The sequence below is a fragment of the Ilyonectria robusta genome (assembly GCF_021365365.1).
Source record: "Ilyonectria robusta strain PMI_751 chromosome Unknown BGZ61scaffold_23, whole genome shotgun sequence".
NCBI lineage: Eukaryota > Fungi > Ascomycota > Sordariomycetes > Hypocreales > Nectriaceae > Ilyonectria > Ilyonectria robusta.
The window spans coordinates 637260-663958 of record NW_025764457.1 but is presented as its reverse complement, the minus strand read 5'-3'; the positions used below and the strand labels follow the sequence as shown (position 1 = coordinate 663958).

At 51.5% G+C, this 26699-nt stretch overlaps 11 protein-coding genes across 11 annotated transcripts; 6 read left to right on the top strand and 5 right to left on the bottom strand.

Annotated features, from left to right (window-relative positions):
* Positions 1-257: 257 nt before the first annotated feature.
* BGZ61DRAFT_428895 (uncharacterized protein) lies at positions 258-2425 on the top strand. The gene is made up of 3 exons (XM_046243764.1): positions 258-1203; positions 1263-1552; positions 1617-2425. Exons 1-3 carry the CDS (start codon positions 274-276, stop codon positions 2218-2220), a joined length of 1824 nt encoding a protein of 607 aa, XP_046099062.1. The 5' UTR covers positions 258-273; the 3' UTR covers positions 2221-2425.
* A 316-nt stretch (positions 2426-2741) lies between these two features.
* On the bottom strand, positions 2742-3191 carry BGZ61DRAFT_537333 (RmlC-like cupin domain-containing protein; the record flags this gene model as incomplete). Its single annotated transcript, XM_046254523.1, has 2 exons — positions 2742-3108; positions 3166-3191. The coding sequence occupies 2 exons, from the start codon at positions 3189-3191 to the stop codon at positions 2742-2744; spliced, it is 393 nt and encodes a 130-aa protein (XP_046099061.1).
* A 501-nt stretch (positions 3192-3692) lies between these two features.
* Positions 3693-4875, top strand: BGZ61DRAFT_459766 (uncharacterized protein). The gene has a single exon (XM_046246953.1). The coding sequence runs from the start codon at positions 3821-3823 to the stop codon at positions 4775-4777; it is 957 nt and encodes a 318-aa protein (XP_046099060.1). The 5' UTR covers positions 3693-3820; the 3' UTR covers positions 4778-4875.
* An 856-nt stretch (positions 4876-5731) lies between these two features.
* Positions 5732-6610, top strand: BGZ61DRAFT_537331 (short chain dehydrogenase; the record flags this gene model as incomplete). Its single annotated transcript, XM_046254522.1, has 2 exons — positions 5732-5749; positions 5816-6610. 2 exons carry the CDS (start codon positions 5732-5734, stop codon positions 6608-6610), a joined length of 813 nt encoding a protein of 270 aa, XP_046099059.1.
* Positions 6611-9822: 3212 nt separating this feature from the next.
* Positions 9823-10365, top strand: BGZ61DRAFT_537330 (uncharacterized protein; the record flags this gene model as incomplete). Its single annotated transcript, XM_046254521.1, has 1 exon — positions 9823-10365. The coding sequence occupies one exon, from the start codon at positions 9823-9825 to the stop codon at positions 10363-10365; it is 543 nt and encodes a 180-aa protein (XP_046099058.1).
* Positions 10366-10743: 378 nt separating this feature from the next.
* BGZ61DRAFT_363102 (general substrate transporter) lies at positions 10744-12573 on the bottom strand (the record flags this gene model as incomplete). Its single annotated transcript, XM_046241407.1, has 4 exons — positions 10744-11112; positions 11170-11478; positions 11574-11975; positions 12037-12573. The coding sequence occupies 4 exons, from the start codon at positions 12571-12573 to the stop codon at positions 10744-10746; spliced, it is 1617 nt and encodes a 538-aa protein (XP_046099057.1).
* Positions 12574-13863: 1290 nt separating this feature from the next.
* On the bottom strand, positions 13864-15701 carry BGZ61DRAFT_459761 (uncharacterized protein). The gene has a single exon (XM_046246952.1). It carries the CDS (start codon positions 15590-15592, stop codon positions 13991-13993), a length of 1602 nt encoding a protein of 533 aa, XP_046099056.1. The 5' UTR covers positions 15593-15701; the 3' UTR covers positions 13864-13990.
* A 605-nt stretch (positions 15702-16306) lies between these two features.
* Positions 16307-17167, bottom strand: BGZ61DRAFT_483034 (uncharacterized protein; the record flags this gene model as incomplete). Its single annotated transcript, XM_046249447.1, has 3 exons — positions 16307-16517; positions 16572-16737; positions 17029-17167. 3 exons carry the CDS (start codon positions 17165-17167, stop codon positions 16307-16309), a joined length of 516 nt encoding a protein of 171 aa, XP_046099055.1.
* A 2136-nt stretch (positions 17168-19303) lies between these two features.
* On the top strand, positions 19304-20768 carry BGZ61DRAFT_483033 (uncharacterized protein; the record flags this gene model as incomplete). Its single annotated transcript, XM_046249446.1, has 4 exons — positions 19304-19334; positions 19367-19513; positions 19808-20650; positions 20710-20768. The coding sequence occupies 4 exons, from the start codon at positions 19304-19306 to the stop codon at positions 20766-20768; spliced, it is 1080 nt and encodes a 359-aa protein (XP_046099054.1).
* Positions 20769-21629: 861 nt separating this feature from the next.
* Positions 21630-22847, bottom strand: BGZ61DRAFT_459759 (uncharacterized protein). Its single transcript, XM_046246951.1, has one exon. It carries the CDS (start codon positions 22591-22593, stop codon positions 21853-21855), a length of 741 nt encoding a protein of 246 aa, XP_046099053.1. The 5' UTR covers positions 22594-22847; the 3' UTR covers positions 21630-21852.
* A 1733-nt stretch (positions 22848-24580) lies between these two features.
* On the top strand, positions 24581-25422 carry BGZ61DRAFT_363307 (uncharacterized protein; the record flags this gene model as incomplete). Its single annotated transcript, XM_046241425.1, has 2 exons — positions 24581-24773; positions 24848-25422. 2 exons carry the CDS (start codon positions 24581-24583, stop codon positions 25420-25422), a joined length of 768 nt encoding a protein of 255 aa, XP_046099052.1.
* Positions 25423-26699: the final 1277 nt, after the last annotated feature.

Sequence of the window (26699 nt, the reverse complement as noted above, 5' to 3'; positions counted from 1 at the left end):
TATCCTACTTATCATCAAGTGGCGATACAGCTTCAGAGATGGATAGCCTGACCCGGCTGACTCGTGTTATTGAATCGGATACCCGCGATCCATGCTGCAGCGAGTACACGAGGAGTACACGAGTACCCGGGCGGGGCCTAATTTCTCCGAATACCCGCTGGTCAGCATGACTGAATTAGGTAAGAACCCGAATCCACTGCCCCGAGACGGATACCCACGCCTCGGACGAGTTCCCGGAGTCATCTCCTCTCAATCGACATTCATCACCAATCCATGGACTTCTCTCCCAATTCGGCCCTACCCAAGGCCAGAGAGGGCCGGCCTGCTACTCGCTCTTCGCTCGCTTGTCTGCCCTGTCGATCCCGACACGTCAAGTGTGATGGCACACGGCCGCACTGTAGCCGGTGCGTGGAGTCGGGAACCCAGTGCGACTATACTAAATCGCGTCGAGGCGGACTCGATCGTGCGACTCTTGCTGAGCGTCGCAAGCAACTTGTCGCAGCGGATCGCGCTTCATCAATTGCCAATCTGGCTCTTCCTTCGAGTCCATCCGTCCTGGTTTTGGCTGGGGCCCAGCAGCTGGACAAGGACCAAACTTGTCTGTTCGCTGGGCCGCCTGGCAGACTTTTCCCTGCATCTCTTACAGATCGTTCCTTCAACATTGAGCATGATTCTCTCATCGAGTCATATTACAAGACCTTTCATAAATTCCACCCATTAGTCTTACCTCGCACGCACCTGGCGAGACTCTCCCAAGACCCAGGCAGGCAGGCCAGCTTAAAGCCCCTTGTTGCCGTCATACGCTTCATCGGCCACCTTTACGACTCGCAAGAATGGTCAACTACGCTTAAGGACTCCGTCGACGTCTTCTTCTCCGAGGCGCCACATACAGACCCGTTCATGGTGCAATGCCGACTGTTATACTCCATGGCTCTATTCTGGCGCGGCTACAGCGCCGACTCAAAACGAGAAATGGATGCAGCTGTCCGACTCGCCCTCCACCTTGAAATGTTCCGTCGCGAATTCGCCGTTAATTATGGATGTGGAGATGCCGTGTTGACCGAGTCGTGGAGACGCACATGGTGGACGCTTTACTTGGTGGATGGATACTACGCCGGCACGCTGGGTACCATGAAGTCGGAATTTGTCGATGTGGAAGCGACCGCGGATTTGCCTTGTGAGGAGCACGAGTTTGAATCCGGTGTAAGTTCTGAACAACACTGACATATCTCTAGATTTCCTTGTCAACTGACACTGTGCAGGAAATCCCCGAGCCGAGGACACTACAAGAGTTCGACTGCCGCGAGTTCGACTTAGGCAACAGTTCATTCTCCTCTTTTGCATATCTTATCGGCGCCGTACGATGCATCATACTGGCGTTGTCTACGGCACCAGAAATTGCAGCAAAGGAAGCATCCACGCAGGTGATTCAGGCTGCTGACGCCATCATTGACGGATGGCTCCTCTTACTCCCGAAAGGCTGCAAGCAGGTCTTGGCCAAAAATGGAGAAATCGATGAACTCATGTTCCAAGCACACATGGTTGTTCATGTGTAAGCCTTTCACCACCTCTTGTGCGGGATGAAATAGACGAGCATCCAAGACTGACCCCTCTAGATCAATTATCAACTTGCACCGACCTTTATCGGACCTGAAATTCAACCCCGTAGAGGAAGTCTCAAGTTGTGCCAGGGAGCCTCCCCCGGATAGGCCCATTCCAGAGCTCGTCAATGTCCACACCGTACGAGTTCTACGCTCTGTGGAAGCACAGATTCGCCTTCTCGCCTTACCCGCTCGGCCATTCAATCACACACCATTCGTCACATGCATGGTCAGCGAGGGAACGCTTGCGCTACTCTCAGCTTGCAATTTCTTACTGAAAGGAAGGGAGTTAGCTATAGCAAGAGATCAGATCCGCTTGACCGTCGGCTGCCTCAGAGCATTAGGGGAGGTGTGGCTGCGAACGGCGAGGAATTTGCAGGAGATACAGATCATTGCTCGTCAGGTACTGGGATTGGACCCGAAGGGAGCTGGGAGTGTCTCTACCGGGTCCGCCGAAGCACCGAGTCTCTCTGGTGGCGAAGGACAGACAACGTCTGGATCTGAAGTTGGGCCATTGAGTAATGATCTGTTCTCTGCGATGGGTGCTACAGACAGTACCTGTGGGTGGTTTGAACTCGACAATCTAGATTTAGATCTCCCACAGTGGAGAGATGAGTAATGATTCATGAGGGAAAAAGGATCCTTAGAAGTCTCTACTCATGATATGATTTACAAGGATGCATTACGTCCGGAGGGATATCAAGCAGGCAATATTCGGAAGAAAATGGAGTGATTTGAATCGCACAATATGCAATAGAGCTGGAAAATCACCTAGTCACCCTTGTGTAGATACTAATGATGGGTAGACGACAACATACCTCAACCTGTTCGTTTCAGGATTCTAGCTATGCTTGACCCTCACCCCAAAATGCTTCATTATCTGGTTCGCCTCTAAACCTGACTATCATAATCAAATCATAGTATTTTCTCGGGCGAATACACACGACGACGAGAAGGACAGCAAGGCAGGAGAACGATGGGTTTAAGCCGGCGAGGGTTCGAGAAATCATTCGATTATTTAGAGACGACAATCGCCATAATGACCCCATATCTACCAAGAGCTATCTGAATTGGTGAGAGGCTCAGCCTACCACAGTCCCTAGAAAGCCAATCGTCGCCGACACTTTCTCACGGCGCGACTCACCAGCCCTCGTCAAGTACAGTCAGCGCCGCATATCCACCCTTCTTCACAACCTCTGTATCGATCACAATAATAACGATGAACTTGCAAACCTCATCCTTGCTATTATTATCTGCGACGGTATGGTGGCACCCGGGCAATTCTCTGAACGTCTCCCCAGGCTTGTATACCTGCGCCGGATTGCCGTTCATGCCGCTCAGCATCTCGCCTTCCTGAATGATGGCCACGATGTGGGCGCCTCCATGGCGATGCGGCGGGGTCCAGCCGTTGGGCGGGAGGACCACCTTCAGGCCGATGAGAGACTTGCCCGGCGCGTTGGGGAGCTCGTAGTCGAACATGATGTCGACATTTTCTCTTGGTCGAGTGCTAGGAAGTGTTAGCAAGAGGGATAGGTAGGGATGCCATCATATAGCTGCTACTTACGAGGCTTGAGCTTGGGCGGTGGCCATTTTGAAAACGAAGGGGAAGGATGTCTGGGTTGAATTGGGAGTGGGATGCAGGATGACGGAATGATGTCTCATGTCTGTGAGGAAGATTTCTTAGCCTCTTATATACCTATCTCCGCCCCTCCAGAGGCTCAACACATGCCCTGACGTTGAGATGTTCGAACCGAATGGCTTTCTCGTATCCTCAGCAATCTGTTGAGAGAATGATAGACATCCGGATGAGCCCAACCCGAGAATCCCGAGAATTCGAATAGGATACCCGTTCGGGTCAGACAAGAAGACGACATGGACTAATAGCCCCACATCGGGTGATGCGAGATGCGTCACCCGAATACCGCGAATGCCAAGTCCGAGTACAGAAAGATACTTGAATTGACATCCAAGAATTGCCTAGAGGAACGTAGCTTTGGGTAGCTTTACCTCGCCCCGATCGTCATTTCGTGGGTCGATTGAATCGCCGAAGGGGCAACTTCTGGGGTATGGTAGATTCGTCATTGTTTACACGCCATTTTTTCTCACCTGCCACTACAAATAGCAACTGAGCAGGGTGATATGTTTCAAGCTTGGAACAGGATAGTACCATCACCTCGTCCATGATTAGAACCGTCTAACCGTCTATTCACGTCACCAACATGAAGGCCATACAAATCACGGGCGACAAAGATGCCCACCAGATCACGCTCACCGACACACTACCCAAGCCGACTCCCCAGGGGCGCGACATTCTGATCAAAGTATTCGCTGCCGGCATAACCGCTGATGAAGTCTCATGGCCAGAACTGTACTCCACCTCTAGCAGAGTACCGGGACACGACATTTCCGGCGTCATTGAAGCCCTTGGGTCTGAGTATGATGGCGCTCTCTGTATCGGTGACAGTGTCTTTGCAATGCTCAGCGCCAACACCAGCCAGGGCGGCCAAGCAGAGTACGCCATTGCATCGCCCGACGAAGTTGCCCTGAAGCCCACGTCTATTTCTCATCAAGAGGCTGCGGCACTCCCGATCCCCATTCTCACCGCCTGGGAAGCAATCTTTACGCATGCCAAGGTGAAAAAGGGGAGCAAAGTCCTCGTCACCGGTGCTTCGGGCTCAGTTGGCGTCATGCTTGTTCAGATTGCAAGCCGACTGTTGAACGCAGAGGTCATTGCCCTAGCCTCAGCACAAAACCACGCTCACCTTATGGAGCTTGGAGCGAGTCAGGCTTTCGACTACATGTCGCCGAATTGGCATCAAATCATCAAGGATATGGATATCGTCTTCGACACCGCTGGCGGCACAATCCTAGACAGAGCCTGGAACACAGTGAAGAAAGACGGCGCCATCGTGACTGTGGCAGACCCACCTCCGCCGTGGGCATTTGGCAGGGGGAAGCCTGAACAGCTGCAGGACCACCCAGATGTCACATGGGTATACTTTGTTGTCACTTCTCGTAGGGAGCATTTGGCGAGAGTTGCATCTCTTTTGGATGAAGGATCACTTGAGCCGCTCGCTATCAAGACGTTTCCAGTTGAGAATGCCGTAGACGCCTGGGCATACGGAGGCCGACGAGGTCGCAAAGGAAAGGCGGTGATAGAGTTTGCTTCTCAATAGCAAATTATTTTTGAATACGTGTTTACTTTGCCTGCTTAACATTGCTATATTCAGTTTCATGAAGGGAAAGCAAAAGACAAACGACGATGATGTCTAGGGTACTGAATTGGGCTCCATGCGCATACTGGTGACCGCCCACATGAGCCGCCAAGCCTGTTGTGACGAGGGACACAAGAGCTAAGCCTCTTCTGATATTAATTAATACGAGTACTTACGCACAGCCCCCCAGGACTACAAACGTTAGTTCGGTACTTGCCCCGGTTTTATAGAAATACCTCAGAGTTGGCACTGACATTCCTTTAATGCAAGGTATCTTGCTACGTAAATTGGGGCAAATTGGGAAGTATTGATCAACCAGGACCAACAAATCGGGAGATCTTCCGACGCTCGAGAGCCTATCAGCATTCGTTCTTCTGGGTGGCGATATACTGTCAACGAGCTAACATTTGTAATCCTGGGGACCTGTATGTTAACCATTTAACGAGGACGCCGACTGGAACTTAGTTAGATCCCTTCGCTCGACATAACTATCATCTCTAGCTTACATTGTGGAGCGTTCCCCTTTCCAGCAATAATGCCCTACTAAACGCCGAAGCACATGAGCATGACCTGGATTTTGATCATCCAGGGTACGTTGTTAACGGTGGAGCTGTGTGAGCAAAGAGGCAATAGGTATTCGCAACTGAATTTACTAAATGTTCACTCCACCATGTTTAGGATTCTTGTCAGCTTTAAATTTGACTTTTCACTAAGCATGCACCGCCTTATTTGATGAAATGCAATTCTTGGCGTCTTGCTCCGTCCTCACCTGGCGCCTTACCGCTTGGCCCCCCTCGACGACGAGGGGATAACACACCCGAATACGACCAAGCATCTAGGACCGGCCCCTAGAAGCTAACCAATCGGGCGTTCATCTAGAGGCGGGAAGATGCGGGGTACTTATCGAGCTAGATCATGTTAAAAAGGCTGAATGTATGATTGGAATTCTCAAAATCGCGTCCTGTCACCATCCTTTCTCATACACATTACATCTCAAAGCCAAAGCAATCCACAATGTCTTCGTTAGAAAAAACTGTCATTGTCACGGGTTCCTCCGGAGGCCTGGGCAAAGTCATTGCCGAAATGTACCTGTCCAAGGGCTGCAACACTGTCCTCTGCGATCTAAACAAAGAACGACTCTCCGCTACCTCGGCAGAACTTGAGAGCTCTTATCCCGACAAGGTTCTTGCAGTCGAATGCAACGTCAGTGATGAAGAGTCAGTCAAGAATCTCGTTGCATCCACGGTCGAAAAGTTCGGCAAGCTCGACATTGTCGTCAACAATGCCGGCATCATGGACCACTTCGACCCCGCAGGTACGTGCGACAAGAGCACCTGGGACAAGGTGCTGGCTGTGAACCTTACCGGGCCGTTTCTGGTCACGAAGCATGCGGTCCAGGTGATGGAGAAGCAGGGGAGTGGATTAATTGTCAACATTGGATCAAACGCGTCTTTCCGAGGCTTTTCAGCGGGCGTGGCCTACACCGCCAGCAAGCATGGCGTCATTGCTGTCACCAAGAACACGGCGGCGTTCTACGGCCCTCGCGGGATATCGAGCGTGGCCATTCTTCTTGGAGCCATGGAAACGACCAACATCAATGAGGCGTTTGCTACCGGCATTAACCGGGAAGGCATGGAGCTTTCTCAGAAAATCCAGCCTGGTTTCGTCCCAGGGACAACGGGACTGTCGACAGAGCATATTGCTCGGTATATTTTGTTCCTTAGTGAAGATGAGGCCGCCGCTAGCTCTAACGGCAGTTGCATAGTTTTGAACAAGAACTGGCCAGCTGCTTGAACTAGCTGGTTCAGGAGACACTGGCGTGGGGACTATTGAATTAGCGCAGAAATACGAAACTTGGCTTCGCAGGTCTTTTATGTAACGAGAGCAATTGTGACTACGAGGATTGTTTATGAGCATATTTAATTTGCAACTCATCCATAAAGCTGCAGCTCCGCTTGCAATTGCCGCGCGAAGTTCTCCGCTCGTCGCATTGAATCCGTCGCTTCTTGTAGTTAATGCAGCCTTGTGCGGCTTGCGACAGGTTAGTCGTTGGCGAGTTCAAGTCACCGCTCTGGATCAACGCCAAGGTTAGCGCAAATGATGAAGGGGGTTGACATGATCCTCACCGAATAGACTGGAGAGGGCTGTGGTAGCGGTGTGGCAGATGACCCCGCGTTTAGGTCTGAATAAGGGATAGGACTCAGCGAGGAGGCAATGGAAGATAGGACAAGGGAGTCCAAACAAGGGAACACGCCCGATACGGAGCACAGGGACCAACCTTCATGTGTATGCTGCGTGCAATCTCAATCCGAATACGAGTGCGAGAACGAATATAAACTATTGATCAACCCCACTTGGTTCTTCACTTGCGAAGAGATCCCTGCTCACTTAGGGGGGCCTTTCACCAACAGGCCGGGACTAGTTTGCGGAAACAGTGTGGCTGCTTCTGTTTATTAATACGGAGGGCTCTTTCAAAAGTCTTATCCAAGCGCTAGTAACGTCATATCCATTTATCCCTGTCGGTTACCTGAGATACATGAAGCTGTCACAGTCTCGTTAAACGGCCGCTGTAACTTTAGAGTAGTACGCTGCTGATCAGGATATAGCAGTTGCTGTGTGCTGTAGCCTGCTATCCTTTAGGGCCTATAGAAATCAGGAAGTACTTAATATACGTATTATCTAACCTAATAATTAGGACTTACTTCTTATGGATAAGACTTTTGAAAGGGACGTATAACGACCGGCGGACGACGTAAATAATCATGGAAATAAAGTATGATGATAATTCACTGCCAAGAAATGGAATGAGAAAGGTGCCAATGACCAATCCCAGTTTCAGCCTCATTTAGTGGCTGAGTAAGACAAAGAGTGAGCCATTTTATGTCATTCTCATCGCAATCATCTTGCTGCCCAGGATCCATTCAAACATAATCTCAGACCTCCAGTGAGTCTAGATAATGAACTGAAGTGTGCTAATATCATAGCATAAAAGGCCACCGGACCTGTTTCGTAGTGCTGAAGCACGATCCCCGATTTGTCGCCGATTTTCGTCCCACACAGGATGTCGACGAGTGACAGTTCTCAAGAGTCATTTGCAGAGGCGGCAGGTCTCCCTCGTGCACCATCCGACTTATGTGCGATGTGTCAGAGAGCAGTCGATTATGCACACCTTGACAACAATTTTGGGTCCCGATTCGAGCACTATGGATCTTGGTCAGCCTTGAAAGCAGCAGCCGCAAACGGATGCGGTATGTGCTGTCAGTTAATAGTGGGAGTTCATGAGACGGCATGCATCAAAACAGTCGAAGATGGCTCCGAGGCCATAGCCTTGCAAAGAGAAGTCGGGATGGTCAAAACATTCACCACGCATGTCACAGAATGGTCGGTAGCAAAGCTCGGAAAGCAAGTCATTATTATTCACCAAAAAAAAAGAAAAGAAAAACAAAAGAAAAAAAGAAAAAAGAAAAAAGAAAAAAAAACAATCCGGTAAACTCCAACAAACAAAAACAAGCAAGCACCATTGAAGCTAGGGAGGGGGGAGAAGGAGGAGAGCGGGTGGGGGCGAGGACGGTGCCAGTGCCGGTGCCGGTGGTGGTGCCAGGGACGTTGACGGAGTCGGAGTCGGTGCGGGCGGAGTCGGTGCGGGCGGTGGAGACGGGGGCGGAGGCTGTTCGGGCGAGCACCGGTATTGGCAGGAACAACCCACCGCCTCAAGTCAAAAACCACCTCAAGCACCAATCACCACGAGACGGGCAACGGTAGTGAGTATACGAGGCCCAAAGACTAACCCAGAAAGCTGTTCCCTGACCAAGTAGGTACTCGGTAAGCAGGGAATTGGAAAGCCACCCACAAGGACAGCCGACACGGCAGTGATGCCGGCGGAGGGGCATTTGGGACAACCAGGACGTGCGGTACAGACAGGGCAGACGTTGCTGCAAACAACTTCGTGGCAAAAGGGGGCCTCGGACTGGCCAAAAAGTGAGCACATTCGTGGTCGGATGAAACGACGTCTCTAAGTATCAGCTATAGCTGCCTGCCCATACAAGATGTGAAGCAGAGCAATGGATTTGGCTGGCATACGGCTTCGCTTGTTCCAAGAGGATGGGTCAAAGACTGACGCCTGGGGCACTTTAATAATTCAATTGAACCATCACATATCAATCAATTGGCTTAAAGCAGTAGACTTAGTTGCTGGCTGTTTGAGAGGAGGCAGAGTCCAGTCTCCGGCATCGCGCCTCACACTTGAAGAGGTAGTGAGTGACAACTGCCCTTGAAGATCCTTGCAATGATAAATATCTCCCCAAAGACTTTTCTTGACGCCATTCTGATCAGCAAGTACCTAGGGTTTCAGTACCTCTGGGTCGATTCCTTGTGTATCATTCAAGATAGCGCCGAGGATTGGGGAAAAGAGTCCAGTTGATGACTCAAGTTTACGGAAATTCAGCCTTGGCTATCGCAGCGACATCTGGTGAAGACGGGGACGTCGGGTGCTTCTTTGATCGTGAGCGAAGCTGGCGGTATCAAGCCCTATCAAGTGATCTGCATCACTTGTTTGATGTCTACCGATGGGGTTGGACAAAGCCCAGAAGAGATCACCTAGAGACGCCAGCCTGGATAGTACAAGAGCGATATCTCTCACGGCGGTCGTTGCATTTCACAGAGGAACAGGTCTTCTGGGAATGTGATGAGCGACCAGCAAATGAGACATATCCTCTTGAGTATCCAACGAAAATTGACGAGGCGCATAAACCAGATTGCTTGAGGAAGCGACCATTCGCGCGCGAGAGTTGGCCTGGGATTGTGCAAAAGTACGCAGAAGGAAATCTGACCAAGAATAGCCACAAGCTCATTGCGATCGGAGGAATTGCCAAGCTAGTCCAGGAGCAAACCCAGGACGTCTGTATTGCTGGCTTGTGGAGGAAGAACTTGGAAGACCAGCTGTGGTGGCATGTTCGTGCTGGCCACCCAGGACAAAGGATCCTTCAGACTACGGCCCCAACGTGGTCATGGGCTTCAATCAACGGGTGCATCAGATTCCCGGAGACAAGGATTTCGCCAACGGGGCCGTTACGAGAGGTCTAATGTGCATCAACGTGCAAGACATCCGGGTTAGCCATCCATCACAGGACAAATTCGGAGATGTCGTCAATGCAACTCTCCGGCTCCGTTGCGACTTTCTTCATTACGCAGTCATCGAGGATGGCGGAGACCTCATGTTCGCCAAGATCCATTTCGACCGTGGAACCGCCGACAACGTTGAGATTCATTTTGACTGCTTGAACACTCAATCCGAGACTCACTTCATACATGCGTATGTGCTACCAATCAGAAAGGGTGTTGCTGAAAGTTGGGCAAATGGGTTGCTACTGGAACCCACGGGACGAGAGAGAGGCCAGTACCGAAGATTGGGCTACTTCAGGGCGTATGAGTGCGACGAGTTCGAAGCCGCGACCAAAGGGGCAAATCTTGTTTCACGGCGCTCGAACCATCAGTTCGCAGCGGTGCTAACTCATGGGGCAAAGAGTCAATATTTTACTGACCTTGCATAGATGATGAATCTGGCTTCGTCTACCGTGTTCTGTACAATAGATTTGCAACTCTTGCGAAATTATGTGTCGGGAGTTTGACTCTGAACAGAAATTGAATCCTTATCACGGTGCATGGGTGCTTCTGGCTGGCGGAACGCGCTGTCAAAAAATGTCGAGGGTGCTTGAAGTGAGAATTAAGGGTTTCTTTAAGCCCCAACTATGACTAAGTGTTGTATATTCAATTTGGGGATTAATGTGATCTTTTAGATGCAATTGCGGCCCGCTGCCACGAGTTTCGTGTTTCCCATATACTCATAACCCAGCATGAAGCGGCCACTGCCTTATCTCTATGAAATTCTATCCATCTAGGTATACACAAGTCCATCCGGTCTCCAATATTTATGCTTGATAGCGATCATCAGTCGAGTCAGTCTGGTTTTCGTCATGAATTGGACCTTCCTTGACATCATGGCGGAATTGCTCTTCCTCCTCCTTGAGTTGAGCCTTGAGGATCTTGTTAGCTTCCCAGATTGGCTTGACCATGAACAGCCGCTCGACCTTCTCGAGGGGAATACCGCTGGTTTCGGGGATGAGGAAGAAGGCGAATACGAAGGCAAGGAAAGACAGGGCAGCGAAGAACATATACACGCCGTAACCCATGGCAGCAAACATCTGCTCAGTGAATCTCGACACCAGGAAGTTGAAGAACCAGTTGCTTGCCGTCGTGGTAGCTTGAGCCAGCGAACGGAAGTTGGGGTCGAAGAATTCCTAGAGAATTTTCGTTAGCGGAGAGGTTTTGGATGACTTTAAAAAGGGCAGGCTCACGGAGTTGATGACCCACGGGGTACCGTTCCAGGTAGGTGTGTACACAGCGGTCCACAAGTAGAAGAAGACGATAGCAGCAATGCCGCTGCCGCTCAAGTGGTCCTGGGGGTTCTTGGTGGGCTCGACGACGTAAACGTACGCGCCAATAACCCACATGCATATCGAACCAGTGACACCTCCGATGAGCAGAAGCTTTCGTCGTCCAAGCTGATCGACGAGGAAAAGCAGCCACACGAAAGTCATGATGGCCTTGACGACGCCGAAAATGCCGGTCATGACATTGACGGTATCGGGCTGGACACCGATGCTCTGTAATGGGTTAGCACCTTGCTCACATCCAATCGAAGAAGAACTCAAATTGTCTTGGCAGCCCGTGCGAGCCGGTTTATCAGGGGTGGACTTACAGAGAAGATAGTAGGCGAATAGTAGTTGATGGCGTTGATGCCCGAACCGTTCTGCCAGAAGAAGAGCATACATCCCAGGAAGAGACGCCACATCATATTGGACCGCTTGACGAGCGCCTGGAAGGGCTTCCACAAGCCGATTCCGCCAGCAGCCTTTTGCGCCTCAAGAGCCTGGTCGATAGCTGCCACCTCTTCAGTGATGTAGATATCGGTGGGGGTTAATTGGCGAATCCAGCAAAGGTTGTCCATGGCTTGTCTCCGGCGGTCGTTGAGGAAGAGCCAGCGAGGGGATTCTCGGATCCATAAGGAGCCAGCGAAGAGCAGGCCGGACGGGATGATTTGGATGGCGAATGGAATAAGCCATTGCTTGTGGCTTTCCGGGATGTGTTTCTCAACACCATACTAAGAGAGTCCGGATTAGCCTACAATGAACGTGTAAAGAAGCATTGTTTCCATGACTTACGTTTATCCAGAAGCCCACCATGCCGCCGATCTGCCATCCTAGCTCGTACAGGCCGACGAGGCGTCCTCGGATAGCTGGTGGAGCCAACTCTGAAAGGTAGATAGGGACGATGTTGGAGGCAATGCCGGTAGCCAACCCCGAAATGACACGGCCACCGTACAGAATTCCGAGACCAGTAGTGTGATTGGCACCGCACTGCAGACCAGCTCCAAGGGTGAACATGGCCGAAGCAATAGTCAAACACCATTTGCGGCCAACCCAATGGCTAAGGATATACGTGAGAAGTGCACCGAAGAAAGCACCGGCAATGAACAGCGAAACAATGTTTTCACTAATCAGGTTTCTTTCCTCGGTAGTCTTTGTGTCGATGCCGAATTCCTTCTTAAAAGACTCGAGCGTGATTGTGGTGCCGATGAAGGCACTGGTGTAGCCAATCATGTTGGAACCGCATGATGCCACGAGGGCGAGGACATATACCCGCCAGTTGTAGACTGAAGGAGGCGTTGGCCGGTCTTCGACCAGAGTAAGGAGACCCATGGCTACTAAGTTGGGCAACTAGAGAGTGAAAGGTTGGTGAGGAGAGGGAAGATGTGAAGCAAATTTTGCGAAAAGACTACAGATATAGAATAGAAGGGATACGACTGGGGCGCCAAAGTAATGCCTCACGCCGTAGTCGGTGTGGGCGTGTGGATATGTGCCGAAAGAGCCGTCTCCATAAACTACGTCACCCAGAGCCACAACCTCTGGGGGCAATATGGGGTTTGGAAGTGAGGCTGCAAGACCATGGGGAGAGGCGCAGATTCCCCCATGGAGTGAGAATTTGACCCGGGCTAGCGTTTTCCCTGGTGGATACGTTCGACTGGGGCCAGCAAATGGTCGCTGGCATTTCTTTTCATCATGGATTGACACACCCATGGGGAAAGAAGTTTGAGATAAGCAGGTGGAGGCTCTGCTGGAGTGTCCACTTGGTGGAGAAAGGGAATACAGCACTGCAGCAAAGAGGATGAGCATGAGCACGGTATTAAAGAAGATATGACAAAAATTTTATGAATGGATAATAAAATGAAGAATAAAAAACAGCAAAAATGAGGAATAGTTCATGCTCAAAGGTTACAGCGTGACGTCTTCTGTCGGTGTTCATCTGTCGGTGCCAGAAATAATCCCATTTTATGTCCGAGAAATCCACCGTAAAGCAAGCTAACCAATTACAGCCACAGCCAATGCAATTCTTTGGTATGTGGTAGGGTCTTCCTAGGACAAGAAACTTGGGCAACATCTACGGCGTCACAGAATCCACTCTACGATTACAACGTTGCAGGGGGGGGGATCTTCACCTTCTGCGCGGACCTGAACATGAACTGTTCATCGCTCTGGCAGGGTCGATGATAATATGTGCATAGCGAGAGCTAATGGGTCTCTCCCGAGATCAAAATTCTCCTGTTGGCATTTGCCTTTGCGGCTAAGATGAAGTAGATGGGGCGGACCTCCAAGGATCGTTATTCCCGGCTAATCCGCTGTTTCGCCACACTCCGGAGAATAATGCATCTGACATACCTCAGTGCCGGACAGCCCGGCCGTAAAAGTGCAAACGGCATGTAGAGAAATGGCAAAGCCGCTCGGTCATTGACTCTGCTATACACGAGTCGTTGTAAAACGTGCTACGCTGGGAAAATCTTTTAACCATGGGAAAAGTGGAGGAAGCGTGCCGAACTTCCACGGGAGAATCCTCGACTGGCCGAGTCTAAACTGGATACGGCTAGTGAGGCGAACGAACTGACGTCCGCGGTGTGTGAATGGACTCGGCGTGATTTCAATTGGCTGGGCTCCGTGGAGACGGCATTCAAGGATTCGTGGAGGACAGGCGTCCTACAGAAGATCTCTCCTTCGCACGGAGTAGCTAATACCCGGTGAGTTGATTGACAAAGATGCTATGCAAACGGGCCCCTAAATGCTCCTATGAAAAAAGTACTTCCTCATCGCCATCCCCCGACCTTTTCTGGAAGAAATGTTCTATGAAATGTGGAACATTCAAACAACAATCCAACTGAGGACACCACGAAATACCATGCATCTCGTCATCATGCAACAGGCCGTAAGACTTGTAATGGACGAAATTCTCCCACCCGTAGTCCAAAGGGGAGCTGGCGCAAGACCGCAAAGTCTGTGTGAGAACCAGGAAGCCCTCCTCCTCGGAGCACCTTGTATAGTCCCAGGACATAGAACACCCTTGGAAATCATGATGGAACTTATGACTGAACCCTGCGCATCGGTCTTGGTGCTCCCGCTGAAACTCGCTCGTGCCTGTGTAAGTAGGAGATCCTAAATCTGGCCTAAGCCGCCAAGGTCTCTGGGGGTTTGGGCAGAGTTTCCAATCAAACTTGTCTGTAGTGGTCGCGGTTTGTGCATCAGACTTGTGTGGCAAGATTGGCTGGCCCCAGTCTAGACAGCTACAAATGTTGGGATCGAAACATCTGACAACATCCCAGTCCTCTACGTTTGACGGCAACCAGCGAAAGGATCTCAAGGGGAGCCTCTCGTCGACAAGTTTTGCGATGCTGGCTCGAAATGCTGTAGAACTCACCTTGCTACCCTGTTCTGACCCTTGCGGCTTGAACGGAAGATGTGTTGTGACTGACATATCAAAACACACCTTTTCCTCATCGTCCCTATAGAACTTGAATTGCGGCTTGTCGTTATGGTGGCAAAGCTTTGAAGCTCCGTCTCTGATATGCTGGCATGGGGAGACTGTATGGTGTCCATTGTCACACTGAACCATATTTTGGCCCGACGGAGCATCTGCAAGGCGCTGAGCTGAGTCCCAAGTTATGGATACGTGCTCACACAACTTGATGCATCCCTCGCGGCCCCTGCAGAGCCTCTCGTCGTCGTTGGACTCGTGACGCTGCTGGGCCGAGAAGTAGAAGGCTCGGTGTTCCATCTTGCATCCCGCGCAGTAGATGAAAGGCACAGCTTGAAGAAGTTCCCTATCACTTCCATAGCCTTTTTGCTTCCTGAAGGCAATACAGGAGTCGCACACAGGGGCAAATACATATGACCGGAGATGCTGTTCTGGAAAACGATCCACAGGAGTGGCCCAGATCCTGGCCAAAAAGGTGCGTTTCTCGCGGTTGTGTGCATCAGTAAGGTGGTATTTCCAGAAAGCCTTAGTTTGGCTGAATAATCGCATAAAGTCTCGCGAGGTATGACGGAGCCGGAGGATGTCATCAAGGTCAAGGCGTTCCATAATGGTAACAATAAGCGCGTCAGGAAGTCGTACCAGGGGACTCCGTGTCTGGTTCCAGTAGGCCGAAGCAACAAGGGGGTCCATGTCGTCTGTCTTAACATGGGTCACTGCTTCTTTTGCATTGTGACCACCATCAAGACGTTGGCTGGAAGCAACCGCATCCTGATAAGAGGGTGGCGAATCACGGGGACGGGAGGAGGAGCCGTTGTTCCGATTAGGACGTCGAGGTGGTTGTTCATTCGAATCAGGACAAAAGATATCGCGGATGAATTCTGTGAAGCTTCGATGTTCTGGTGCTTTTCCTTTGGACATGGTGATTGGAGTTGATTGGTTCGTGATGGTTTTCAGGTGATGAATGGCGATAGGAAATTGTGAGCTTGAGTGAAGAAGAGGCACAATCAGGAATGATTGAAGATCTGAGTGTTGAAAGTGTGGAGAAGAGGAGACTCGTGAGGCGGCATTGCTTAAATATATACCTGTTCTCAAAATTGCCCTCAGGGTCCCCGCAACCTGACAGCAGGGTGGACTCACGTGAGAAGATATTGAGTTTCAAATGATTGACCATTGCGGTGCTTTCAAATTGAAAAGCTTGATATTTGGTCATTTTGGTAGCATTGGGTAAGAAATGCTTGAATTGTGGATAAAACTGTGTTTTTTTGACCTTGCGCGGCAACTTGCTCACCTTGAGGGAGCAGACAAAAGTTAGATTAGACACACCTTGAGAGAACAGACAGAAGTTAGATTGGAAATGGATCGGGAATTCCAAAAAAGAAATCGGTCGCTTTATTACGGGCTGTGAGTATATGGAAATCACGACACTCGTAGGTGGGAGCCATTGTGAATTTCTTAGTCAAGACTTCCATCACGCATATCACAGAGGGAAAGCAAAGCTCGGAGAGCAAGTTATTATCATTTCACCAAAAAAAAAAAGAACCCATTGGGCCAAGTACAAAAAACAAAAGCAAAACAAACACCGGATAATGCCATTAGTTATCCGTCCATCCATCCACTCATTCATCGTTGAAGCTAGGGGAGGGGGGGATCGGGGGCCACAGGGGGGCCGGAGACAACGGGGGGGGGGGGTGGGGGCAGGGGAGGCGCCACTCTCTTCATCCATGGCGGGTCGGCGGCGGCGGCGGAAGCAACGGCAGACGGACTGGAACCAGCCCGGGAGACGGTCGGATAAAAAGGCCCAAAGGCCAACCCAGAACGCTCGTCCCTCCTCAGTGTGGAGGAACTGCCAGAACGCCATGACCAGGGCAGCCAAGACCCAGGCGCGCCAGAAACTCACGGCAAAGTCGGAGTCGGACGGGCAGGCTGGGCAGCCTGGCAGTAGACTGTTGTCCCTCCCAGGGACGACAGGGAAAGGACCGCGTCCATCTCGTCTTCGTCGTCGTCGTCGTCTTCTTCTCCTTCTTCTTCTTCTCGGTGGTGGGTGGTGGGCGGTTGGTTCTCTCCTGTTCACTTTGTTAGCAGTGGGTGAAGAAGAAGAAAGAAGAGGAAAGAGGGATCCGTCTCGCGGAACGAAGATATTGCTGTGCCATTCGCCTTAGGTTGGGAAGGTGCAGTTCCTGACGAATGAGGAAAGGGGGTGAGCACCGTTATTGGAAGGAACCACCCGGCGCCTCAGGCAGCCATCGCCACAAGACCGAGTTAGAGAGACATCCAGAAGGGCAGCCCAAGAAAGAGCGACAGTCCATTGCCTAACTCTTCGCCCGTTACCCAGGGATTCTGGACATGGAAGTCACCGGTCTTCGGGAAGACAATGGCATGCGTGCGTCCCGTGCGTCCAGTGCTGGGGATGGAGACAGACGGATGCGCCATTGGAGGAGGCACAGCAAGAGGTCGCGGCGAGGGAGGGAGTGGTGGCGTGTTAGAGGGCCACATGCTGGGTGAAGGGCATAGCGCTCCTTGTCGTTGCGGACGCTGTGATAAATGTCTTTCATCGCTTCAACAATAGTTTGAAACTCTTCTTTCTGATGAGAGTCTTCTGAAGCCAAGCTTGAGTATCAGCCTCATCCTCGAATTCGCGATAAGTCTTGACCCGTTCCTGCGTTCCTGCGTCCATCGTGACCTGCGCCGCGATGGTGAAATGGTCTTGCTGCAAGGCAAGCCACGCTTTGCAGAGTGCCTCGTCAACACGCTGCACAGAACTGTCATCGGGTTGCGGGAGCCAGTCCCCTCTCGTCGTTGTAGTTAGAGCCCCTATATCTACAGGCGTCGGGATCTACTACAGAGGTTAGAGCCCGGTAGCTATAGTGGTCAGAGCCTCGCAGCTGTAGGTAGGTAGTCAGGTGTGTCGTCCACTAGCTGCCGTCGGGCCAGTCCTGTCGTCGGGTTGCAGCCAATTGCAGCCACCGCAGTCAGAGTCCTATGGCAACCTGATAACTCAGGGGTCAGAGCCTGGGGAGTTGGGTGCAGGACCAGTTGCATCACATGACTTCCGCTCCTCCCCTCGCAACCAGACGTCCTTCGAAATCCCCTCCCTCCCCGCCTCGAAGCCCACTCCTCCGCATCACTCTCTCTTGACTCATCCGCGATCCCATCAACGCCGAAGTTGATCCTCTGGAATCCACCTGATCCTCCATCACTGATCCTCACTCGGATCTGCACTGTTTTCTTTTCCGTCCCTTCGCCATGACTGGCTTCACAATGCCCTGGTTGCACTCCGCCGTCTGCACGCGTTCCATGGCGGCATCACGACTTCAGTCCTCAGATTGGCCTTGAAAACCCCTCAGCATTCAGCCTCGCTGATTTTCGCCGATTCGTGAGACACATGCAGTTCCCTACAAGTACCGTTCCCCAGCGCTCAACGCATTTGGCTTTGACCCGGAAGACTAACATTTCATGGGCAGTAGGACATCTTCGCTGGTCTCGACCTTCAAGAAAATGGCCAAAGATTTGAAACAACCACCACATCAGGCCATTGGCTCTCTCCACCGAGACGTTCACCAAGAACAAACCAGCCACTGCTCTGTGACGACCATCATCTGATGCCTGTCTTGTCTTAAGCATCCCAGCCTTGCTTGCCGGCCTCGTCGACCGCCTGCAACAGGTGCTTTCAACATGCCCACCATCGCGGGCCAGTAAGTCACTCTACCCACACCAAGTCATCACCCCTAACCTAACCATCCATCACTTGCTTAGATCTATTCGGGCACTCCCTCTCTTTCGGGCCAGGCACACTCTCTCCTTCAGGCCAGGCACTCTCTCTCTTTCGAGGCACGCATTCGCTCTCTCTTTCGGGGCAGGCCACTCTCTCTCTCAGAGCAGGGACTCTCTCTCTTTTTGAGCACACATTCTTTTCCTCTCTTTCGGGCCAGGCACCCTCTCTCCTTCGGGTCAGGCACCCTCTCTCTCCTTCGAGGCACGCATTCGCTCTCTCTTTTTCGGAGCACACATTCTCTCCATCTTTTTAGGAGCACGCATCTTTCTCTCTCTTCCCTATCGCAGCAGGCACTCTCTCTCTTTGGGTGTACGAATTCTCTCTCTCTTTCGGAGCGGACACTCTCTGTCTTTCGCAGTACGCGTTTCTCTCTTTCAGAGCAGACACACACATGGTCTCTCTTCTCTTTGGGAGTACGCATTGTCTCTCCCTTTCGGAGCAGGCACTCTATCTCTCTCTTTCGGGGCACTCCTTCTTCCTCTCTTTCCGAGCAGGCACTCTCTCTCTTTCGGGGCAGGCACTCTCTCTCTCTCTCCTTTGGAGCAGGTACACACACACTCTCTCTCTTTCGGAGCAGGCATCTCTCTCTCTTCCTTTTCGGAGCAGACACTCTCTGTCTTTCGCAACAAGCATCTCTCTTTCGGAGCGGACACACACACGCTCTTTCTTCTCTTTGGGAGTACGCATTATCTCTCTGTCTTTTGGAGGGGGCACTCTCTGTCTTTTTCGGAGCACGCATCTCTGTCTTCCAGAGTACGCATCTGTCTGGGACACTACTCTCTGGGCACACGTTTTCTCGACGCAGTTCTTCTTGCGACACTTCTTCTCGACACGCTTCTTGATCTCCTCAGACGGTGATGGTGTCACACACACAACTCGTCAATACTGGTACGTCAATCATCCTTCAAATTTGTTTGCAGTGGGTCCGGCGATCTTCGTCGTTATTGTGCATGTTGTCTTTGTCTACTCCAAGACTTTGCGGGGTGTCAAATTCTGCTTGTGCGTTCCTCCTCTTCCTTCTGCTACTCAGCAAGGGAGAAGGCTGTCGGCTGCGCCAACAAAACCATGTGAGTAATATACACAAATCCTGTGATCTGTCGGCATTGCGACTCATGTCTAACCATGCAACACACAGTACACTGAGTATAGGAGGAAGCGTTTCGCAAGCAAGCAACCACAACCTGTGGACAACTCTCCTCTACACGTGTCAAACAACCCCTGTGTCCGACAAAACTCCCCATGAACATCTTTTGCAACCTCTCAAGATTTGTTCTGTTGTCACCCCAAACGACGCGCCGTCCTTGGCTGGCCGTTTCCGCGCCGACTGAGTTGTCCCAACCCCCAAAACTATTGTTTGGCAGATGTCGCTCAAAAGCTTGCTCTCTGCGAATGCGATTCTGGGACGAGGCCTCTCCCTCATGTCCTCGGTATTCTTTCTATGACCGGTTACAATCTTGGACACGAAGGCGTTAACTTGCCACCCGTTGCCCGTCGCCCACTCGTCATCAAGCGCTTCTCCCTTGCGACCCTAGAACCTCATCCATCTTGGTCCCTTCATCACTCTCATTCTGCCGCCCGACTTTTCGACGTTGGGCAACCTGCGCCCACCGAGTCACTTGGCTACTACACCCGTACCCACAGCTTGATTTGCCCCCTTGTCCTTCGCTACGTGGATTCCGACGGCTCACCAACTCCAAGGAGAAGAAGAAAACGACGACAGCACGGCCGAGACCCAAGATCTGATGTCCCTGACTGGGATAGTTCTCCCTCCACTACCATGCGCCTTCGCCCTGCCCCCAGCATCGTTGCCCCAGCCAGCCTCATCTGCTCCGACTCGGTCGCTCAATTCCTCCTCCCTGCCCGGGCGCGCCCTCCATCTTGGATCCTTTTTCTCCCATCCAGGTTGGTTTCGCGGGCACCTTCGCTTGGGCCCCCTTTTCCAACCGTGTTGCGAGCCAGTGGGCCAGTTCTGGGTCTGGCTCGTAGGGTTCGGCTTGTGTCTCCGCCGCAGCTTCCACCGACAGGTGCTGGACCACGACGCCCGCGTACAAGGCTCAATTTCGTTGTGGTGGAAGATGGTTACGGTTGTCAGGGATGGGTACCTACAATGGCGAAAGCACTTGATGGAATGTTGGGCTACAGACTGGTTGATGATGGGTTTAAGTTCTCTTTGCATTCGATCAGGTTAATTCTAATGTCCGATGGTACTTCCACCTCAATGATGTGTGCAATTCCATTATTGGACGTCTGTGTACTTGTACAGTGTGCTTATTGCTCGCCGAACCGGGCGCCCTCGCCCATCTCGTTGTGACGACTGCCTGAGGGGTAGTGGGCGAAGAAAAGAAATGGATTAAAGGGCGGATCCATTACATCTGGCCTCGAAGGACAAAGGGCATTGCTGTTCCCCGACGTCGTCTTCACCAACGTTCGTCCTGTCTGTCCCTCTGCGTCAGGTCTCCCTGCTCTGTTGCTTTGTCCACCACCCTCCCCTCCTCGCTGAGCAGGGCAGAGTTTTCGGGGCTGGTCTTTGAGCCTTTCCGTACGACCGTGTTCCAGACTGGTGCGAGTCCGTCCGCCTTTCGCCGACCCGATGAAAACGATGTCGACAGAGCCATTGTCTCTGATCTCGTTATCACCGCCGTCCGCCCTTTAGTCTAGATGTTAGAACTCTTAGACCTTAGGTAAATATTTAGGAATAAATAAGCCAAATAAAAACCATAACACTAAGATAGTACACGTGGAATAACGACGGCGATGGAACTGCCCCTTCCTGCTTGCCTCTGCTGCCCGCGTGCCCCTTCGCCGGCCTCACTACCGTGCGGTACATTTGACGGCGAGTTGTGTCTGAGCGCTGCGTACAATGATGCTTGGCACACGAAAGTGGACATTGCGGAGTACTTGACTAGCTGCCAGGAACGTGTTCTTCAGGGGTTTGGAACTTGAGACTTGAGGATGACACGTAAATGCCCTTGGTGCCTGACGCAACAGTGCCGAACCATAGTCATGTCTAGCCTCCGTTGCAACAGGTCCTTGATGCGCGACTGCACCTCGTCAATGCGCCATCCCAAGTTAAGCATGCTACCTTTACCGGCAGCACCCCAGGGCTAATGGACAAGATTTTAGATTAATTCGGTTCTTGTGGCACTGCTTTGGCTCATGGTGACTGTAAGCACGATACGAAACCTCATCAATGGTCAGACATTGCTACTCCTTAGTCTGGTTACTGACGGGTAAGTGCTGATCAATCCAGAACAGCGAAGAAAAACCATGAGAAAATGTAATGAAATGAGTTTATCTAACGCCGATGATGCATATTATCTAACTCCATCCTTAAAAACCAAGGAGATGCGTATCAAACCAGAGATGTTCTATATTAACTCCATGCCGTAGTAATAAAAAAAAAACCCTACACACTCTCGGCGTAGTCAGCCTCCTTCGCGGGCTTCTTCTTCTTCTCAAACAACTTTTTGCCCACTTTATCCGTAATCTCGTCCGCCTTTTCACCGAGGAACGTCTTGATGGCGCCGTACACGCCCGAGATGAGCCACAGCAAGGCGTTGACGAAATCAATCCAGACGGCAACCTTCATCAGGCTCGTGCTGCTGCCCTTGTACGGGTTGTCGCTATCGCGACCGAGAAAGATGGCGCCGAAAATTCCAAAGGCAATGATCCACAATACGAAGAGGCCCAGGTCCCAGGGGAAGACGCGGTAGGTCTTGGAGAACTTGATCTTGCTCCCGACGTACGGGATGGCGCCGAGGGGCGTGGCTGCGAGGAAGAGGATCGCCGTGGTGGCAGAGGCTCCCGCCACAATAATGGCAAAGATCCACTCAGGCGAGAAGCCTCTGTTGGCGTCATCATCTGCATCGACGCGGTTGCCGTAGAAGCCGCAGGCGATGAGGGCGAAGAGGAACTGCAGGCTGCGGCACACGAGGCGAGGCACCACCTCGAACGTCTTGAGCCACGTCTTGCCCATGGTCTTGCCTGTTTCGGCGCCTTCATTGAAAGCATGACTGCCAGCTTGGCGGCCCAGTTCCGCCTTGTCTGCGGCGCGGAACTGGGAGGCGGCGTTGGCGAGGCCCTGGGCGTTTTGGCCGAGTTCGATGGCGGTCTGGCCGGCCTTGATGGCGGATCCGAATTTACCCATGGTGGAGGGGTATTAGAGAGTGTTTTGGGTAATTAAAAGATGGTGAGGCGGAGAGATGGCTGATCCGCGGTTCAAATGATGGGTCTTGACGAGGTCTTAGAGGATGTCGTAGGAGAATCTGGGGTATAGAACTGGCCAGCAGTGGACAAAGAAAAATCTAAGGAAACACAGGCGTAAAGTGAAAGAGGAATGAATCACAGAGCGAAAAGTGCACAGGAAATGGCCAGCACTTGTTCTTATAAAACCCATGTGGACTGAGCAATTGTTGGCGAAACAAAGACGATCAGCGGCATCGAATCATGCCCGCGCAAACAGGCCTTTGAGCGCTGGCGCGCGTCCCAGAATAGAAAGCCGACAGCCAATCGTCCCAAAATAGGTGGTTCTTCAACAGCGTCGGGGACTCTGAAGAGGCGGCTGCGCGTCTGATGCGCAATCAACCAAAATCCAATCGTTTCTGTTTTGCCGCCCGATTCGAGGCGCTTAGCGAAACAGGCCGCGAGAAGAAGCCCGTCTACGCGCCGTCGGATTGGTGGAGAGGTAACACGCCCACTTGCACCGTACCACCAGGGGAAAGGATCGCGCGTAATTGACTGGAATACATGCGAAATGGCCTGTGCATTTCTGTCTTGTCGGTTCTGCGGCTTTGTCGGGGCTGTTTGAAAGGTCGTTGGGGGTTTTTCTTTGACGGCGGTACGGAGTGCGACACGCGCCATCGCAAGACATTATGGTTTTGAGGGAGCTTGTAATACGAGTTTGTCCAAGTCCGCCCTTTGTTCGTTTTATGCAGGATGGGGAACTACAGACAGCGATTACTTACTCATGATGCGCATCCCGACCCATCGCAAGACGGTGCTGAATCACTCTCCGGTCGGAGGGGTAATTGACGAAATACTCAACATCTCAAATGTGCTTGGAACTTCAAACGAACATTATTATCTTCTATGACCACTCAGTGACAGAGGAACAAAAGACCACGCACGGTGAATCTCGTGTGAGGCGTGTGTCGGTGCGTAAATGTGGTGTGGGTGGTGGCTGCGGGGTGCGTCCGAAGAAGCCGGATTATGCAGCGAACAACTTAGAGTTCCGGACAATGCGAATACTACTCTTGATTAATTAAACCCACGATGTCTCTTACAAGACCGAACTCTTCCCCATTTATCGCCCTCAACTCCAAGCGATGGCCTGTTCTGACGCGGAAAACAGGCCAGACTTCAAATACGTTTCCAATGGTTGCCGTCGCAACCAGCGCCTTTTGTGCTGGTCGCTATCCGAAAATCCAGGGGTTTTATCCACCAAGAAACTAACATCAAAACGTCTATTAGTGGGCCTATTGTCCAATTCTTTCCCGATTGAGGTCTTTATGCTCAACAATGAGCAGGTTTTATACCCAACCTTTCACAATGCCCCCTTTTTGTGAAAGCACATCTCATTTCGCTTCCGAATATTCGCCAAGCAAAACAAAGCGACAACAGCTGATGCCGCTCTCTTCCCCTCAGCCTTGCAAAAAGCAACCCATTTTGACCTCCGCATTCCTTTTGCCTCTTTTCCACGTGGACTTCGCGGGTCGTTCATCATGTTCCGGTCAAAACCCCAATATGAGCCAGAGGCTGTTAGGCTCTCGCCCGCAGACCTGGAAAAAAGGGATGACTCCATCGACCGAGTCAACAGCCCCAGTATCATCAAGAGCGTACTCCAACCCCTCGAGCAGAAGATGCACGAGTACGACGTGTTGATGCATCAGGCCCACCAAGAGAGCATGCAGCTCGACGAAGAAATCCGCATCATGCAGCAACAGCGGTTTCTGGCTGAGGAACGATTCATGGCAGCTCGAGCCCGGCACGGCGAGTATGAGCAGCATCGCCGGGATGTCAGCAGAGCACTTCAAGGCGAGCCTCAACCCCTACCATACCGTGAACTAACGCCACAGACGCGAATATACAACTGTGACAACCAAATGCAGGCTCACAACACTCAAAATAGGACACAAATGACGCGAATAGACAGCTTCGACAACCAAGTTCAGACTGAAAAGATTCAGACCAAGACACAGACGCCAGCAAAATTGGGGCCCCTAGACCCCAGCGACTACTTCACCAACCACCAGATATTTTACGTCTTCATCATGGCTGGCATTGGCGGCATGATCATCTCAGGGGGCATAAATTTTGGCTTGGCTTATGGTAAGTTATTAAGCGCTGCACCACATTCCATCAAACCAGTAAAGAAACAACTAACCCAGGTGTCCCAATCAAAGTGATGTATACCACCCAAAACACAGTCCTAAACCCAATCTATCTCTTCCAGCTACCCAACACCTTGGCTGGCGATGCAGCAGTTACCATCATCATCCAGTGCATCATCACCTGGTTTATGGAAAAAGGCCTAGTCGCGCACGACCTTTCCCGTCGCGGTGTTCAGCCCATCGGGTTCATCTCAAAACCTACTCGTCCCTGGCAGAGGCGATTATTTTTCCTGCCTCCATTGGGATACGACGAGGCGATTGATGCAGAGGCCAAGGGAGAGCCGCAAGCCAAGGCAGTCGCGCCGGACTTTTTAACCATTCTGGGTTCCGTTGTTCAACATGCGCTGCGAGGTTTCTTAATCGCCATCGTCAGCTTCTTCTTGCTATGGCCTGCAACCGTCGGCATCTTGATAGCTTTTGGCAAGAGTACCGGCGGCGACTACATCTATGATGATCGGTGGGTTCCTCAGATCTTCAAGGGGATTCTCGGAGGACTACTTGGGCTATTAACAACGCCTTTGATGGCCTTGTTCTGGCTTGTCAAGGCTGGGTGGGAGGGAAATCCGCACTGGAGCCTGAAGTCATAAGACTTGGTTACGTTTGTAGCGTAATGCGTCCATTCCACGGGTCACGTCCTACGCCTTGACTGAACCTATGAGTTACGAGTAATGATATCTTTCGGCATTTGGTTAGCCCACCAACCACCAGTTTACGCCCATCTGTCCCAGCTGCCATTTCTCCGTTGAATGCATCATGCACCTGCCGTGTCATCATTGCTTCATGAGATGTCCGCAAACTTAGTAATATCAACAGCGTCTTTACTCTAGCTGGTAGGTTGTCTAGGAGTGAAATGACAGATACCGCTGCCGCGACACATCCTGAAGCGCCCCATTCGTCCCCCTTGTCATAGCAATGCGCTTGGACTCGGACAGACCTACCGTACGAGCGACTTGCATATTGTGGCTAAGATCAGATGCGTAACGGCCTATGTCACGGGAGAAATTCTGCTTGTCGCTGTTGAACCCGTTTCTGTGGAGGACTGTAGGGTAGGTAAAATTGAGTTCCAGTGTCGACACAGTTCAACATTCTCTGAAGGTTTGCAGCACCTGAATAAAGTGGTCAGGATCTATCGGACTTTGTTAAAATATTGGCTTGGTTTTCAAATAATACTCTGTGTTCTTTCTGCCATAGATGAAGCTGATACGAGACTGATGAAGCTGGGAAGGCATACGTAGCCAACAACATTATACGTACCCGTTGCGTGAACCTCAATTATGCCACATTATCTCCCTCGATACCAGTATCCGCAGTCGTGGAATTTATCAGCAGGCCCGACTCGGTAGGAATGGTAACGGCGTCAAGATGGATGATGCTGTGCATATTGCTGACGTTGAAGGCTCATGATTACAATTCAGGGCCTCTATTCTCAATCAACCCGCAGTGGCCCACCACATCGCCTTGGTGCACCCACATCCGATTTCCCATCTTGGCCGAGGCAAGTGGGTGTTCTTGAGCAAATATCCTCTCAGATCACAGCAGGGAGAGCGGTGAGGCAGTGTTAGGCATGGCTGCATAGGTACAGGAGTGTTCTGTGCTGGATCAAGTTTAGGTGCAGTTTGCCTGAAGGTTGCGAACTGCGACTAGGTAGGTATTGAACGCGGTCCCAAGGCGCACCTTTTGCACTGCAATTTTAGCGCTACAAAGGGAGTTGGAATGTCCCATCCTACAATTGGATGCAAGTATTTCATTGGTCCATTCGATCCGAGAGCCCAGGAATCAAGCTGCCGAGCAGGCCTGATTGGATTGAATTTTAGCACTACAAAGGGAGTTGGTCCCACCCTTGTTGCGGGCTGCAATCGCCATT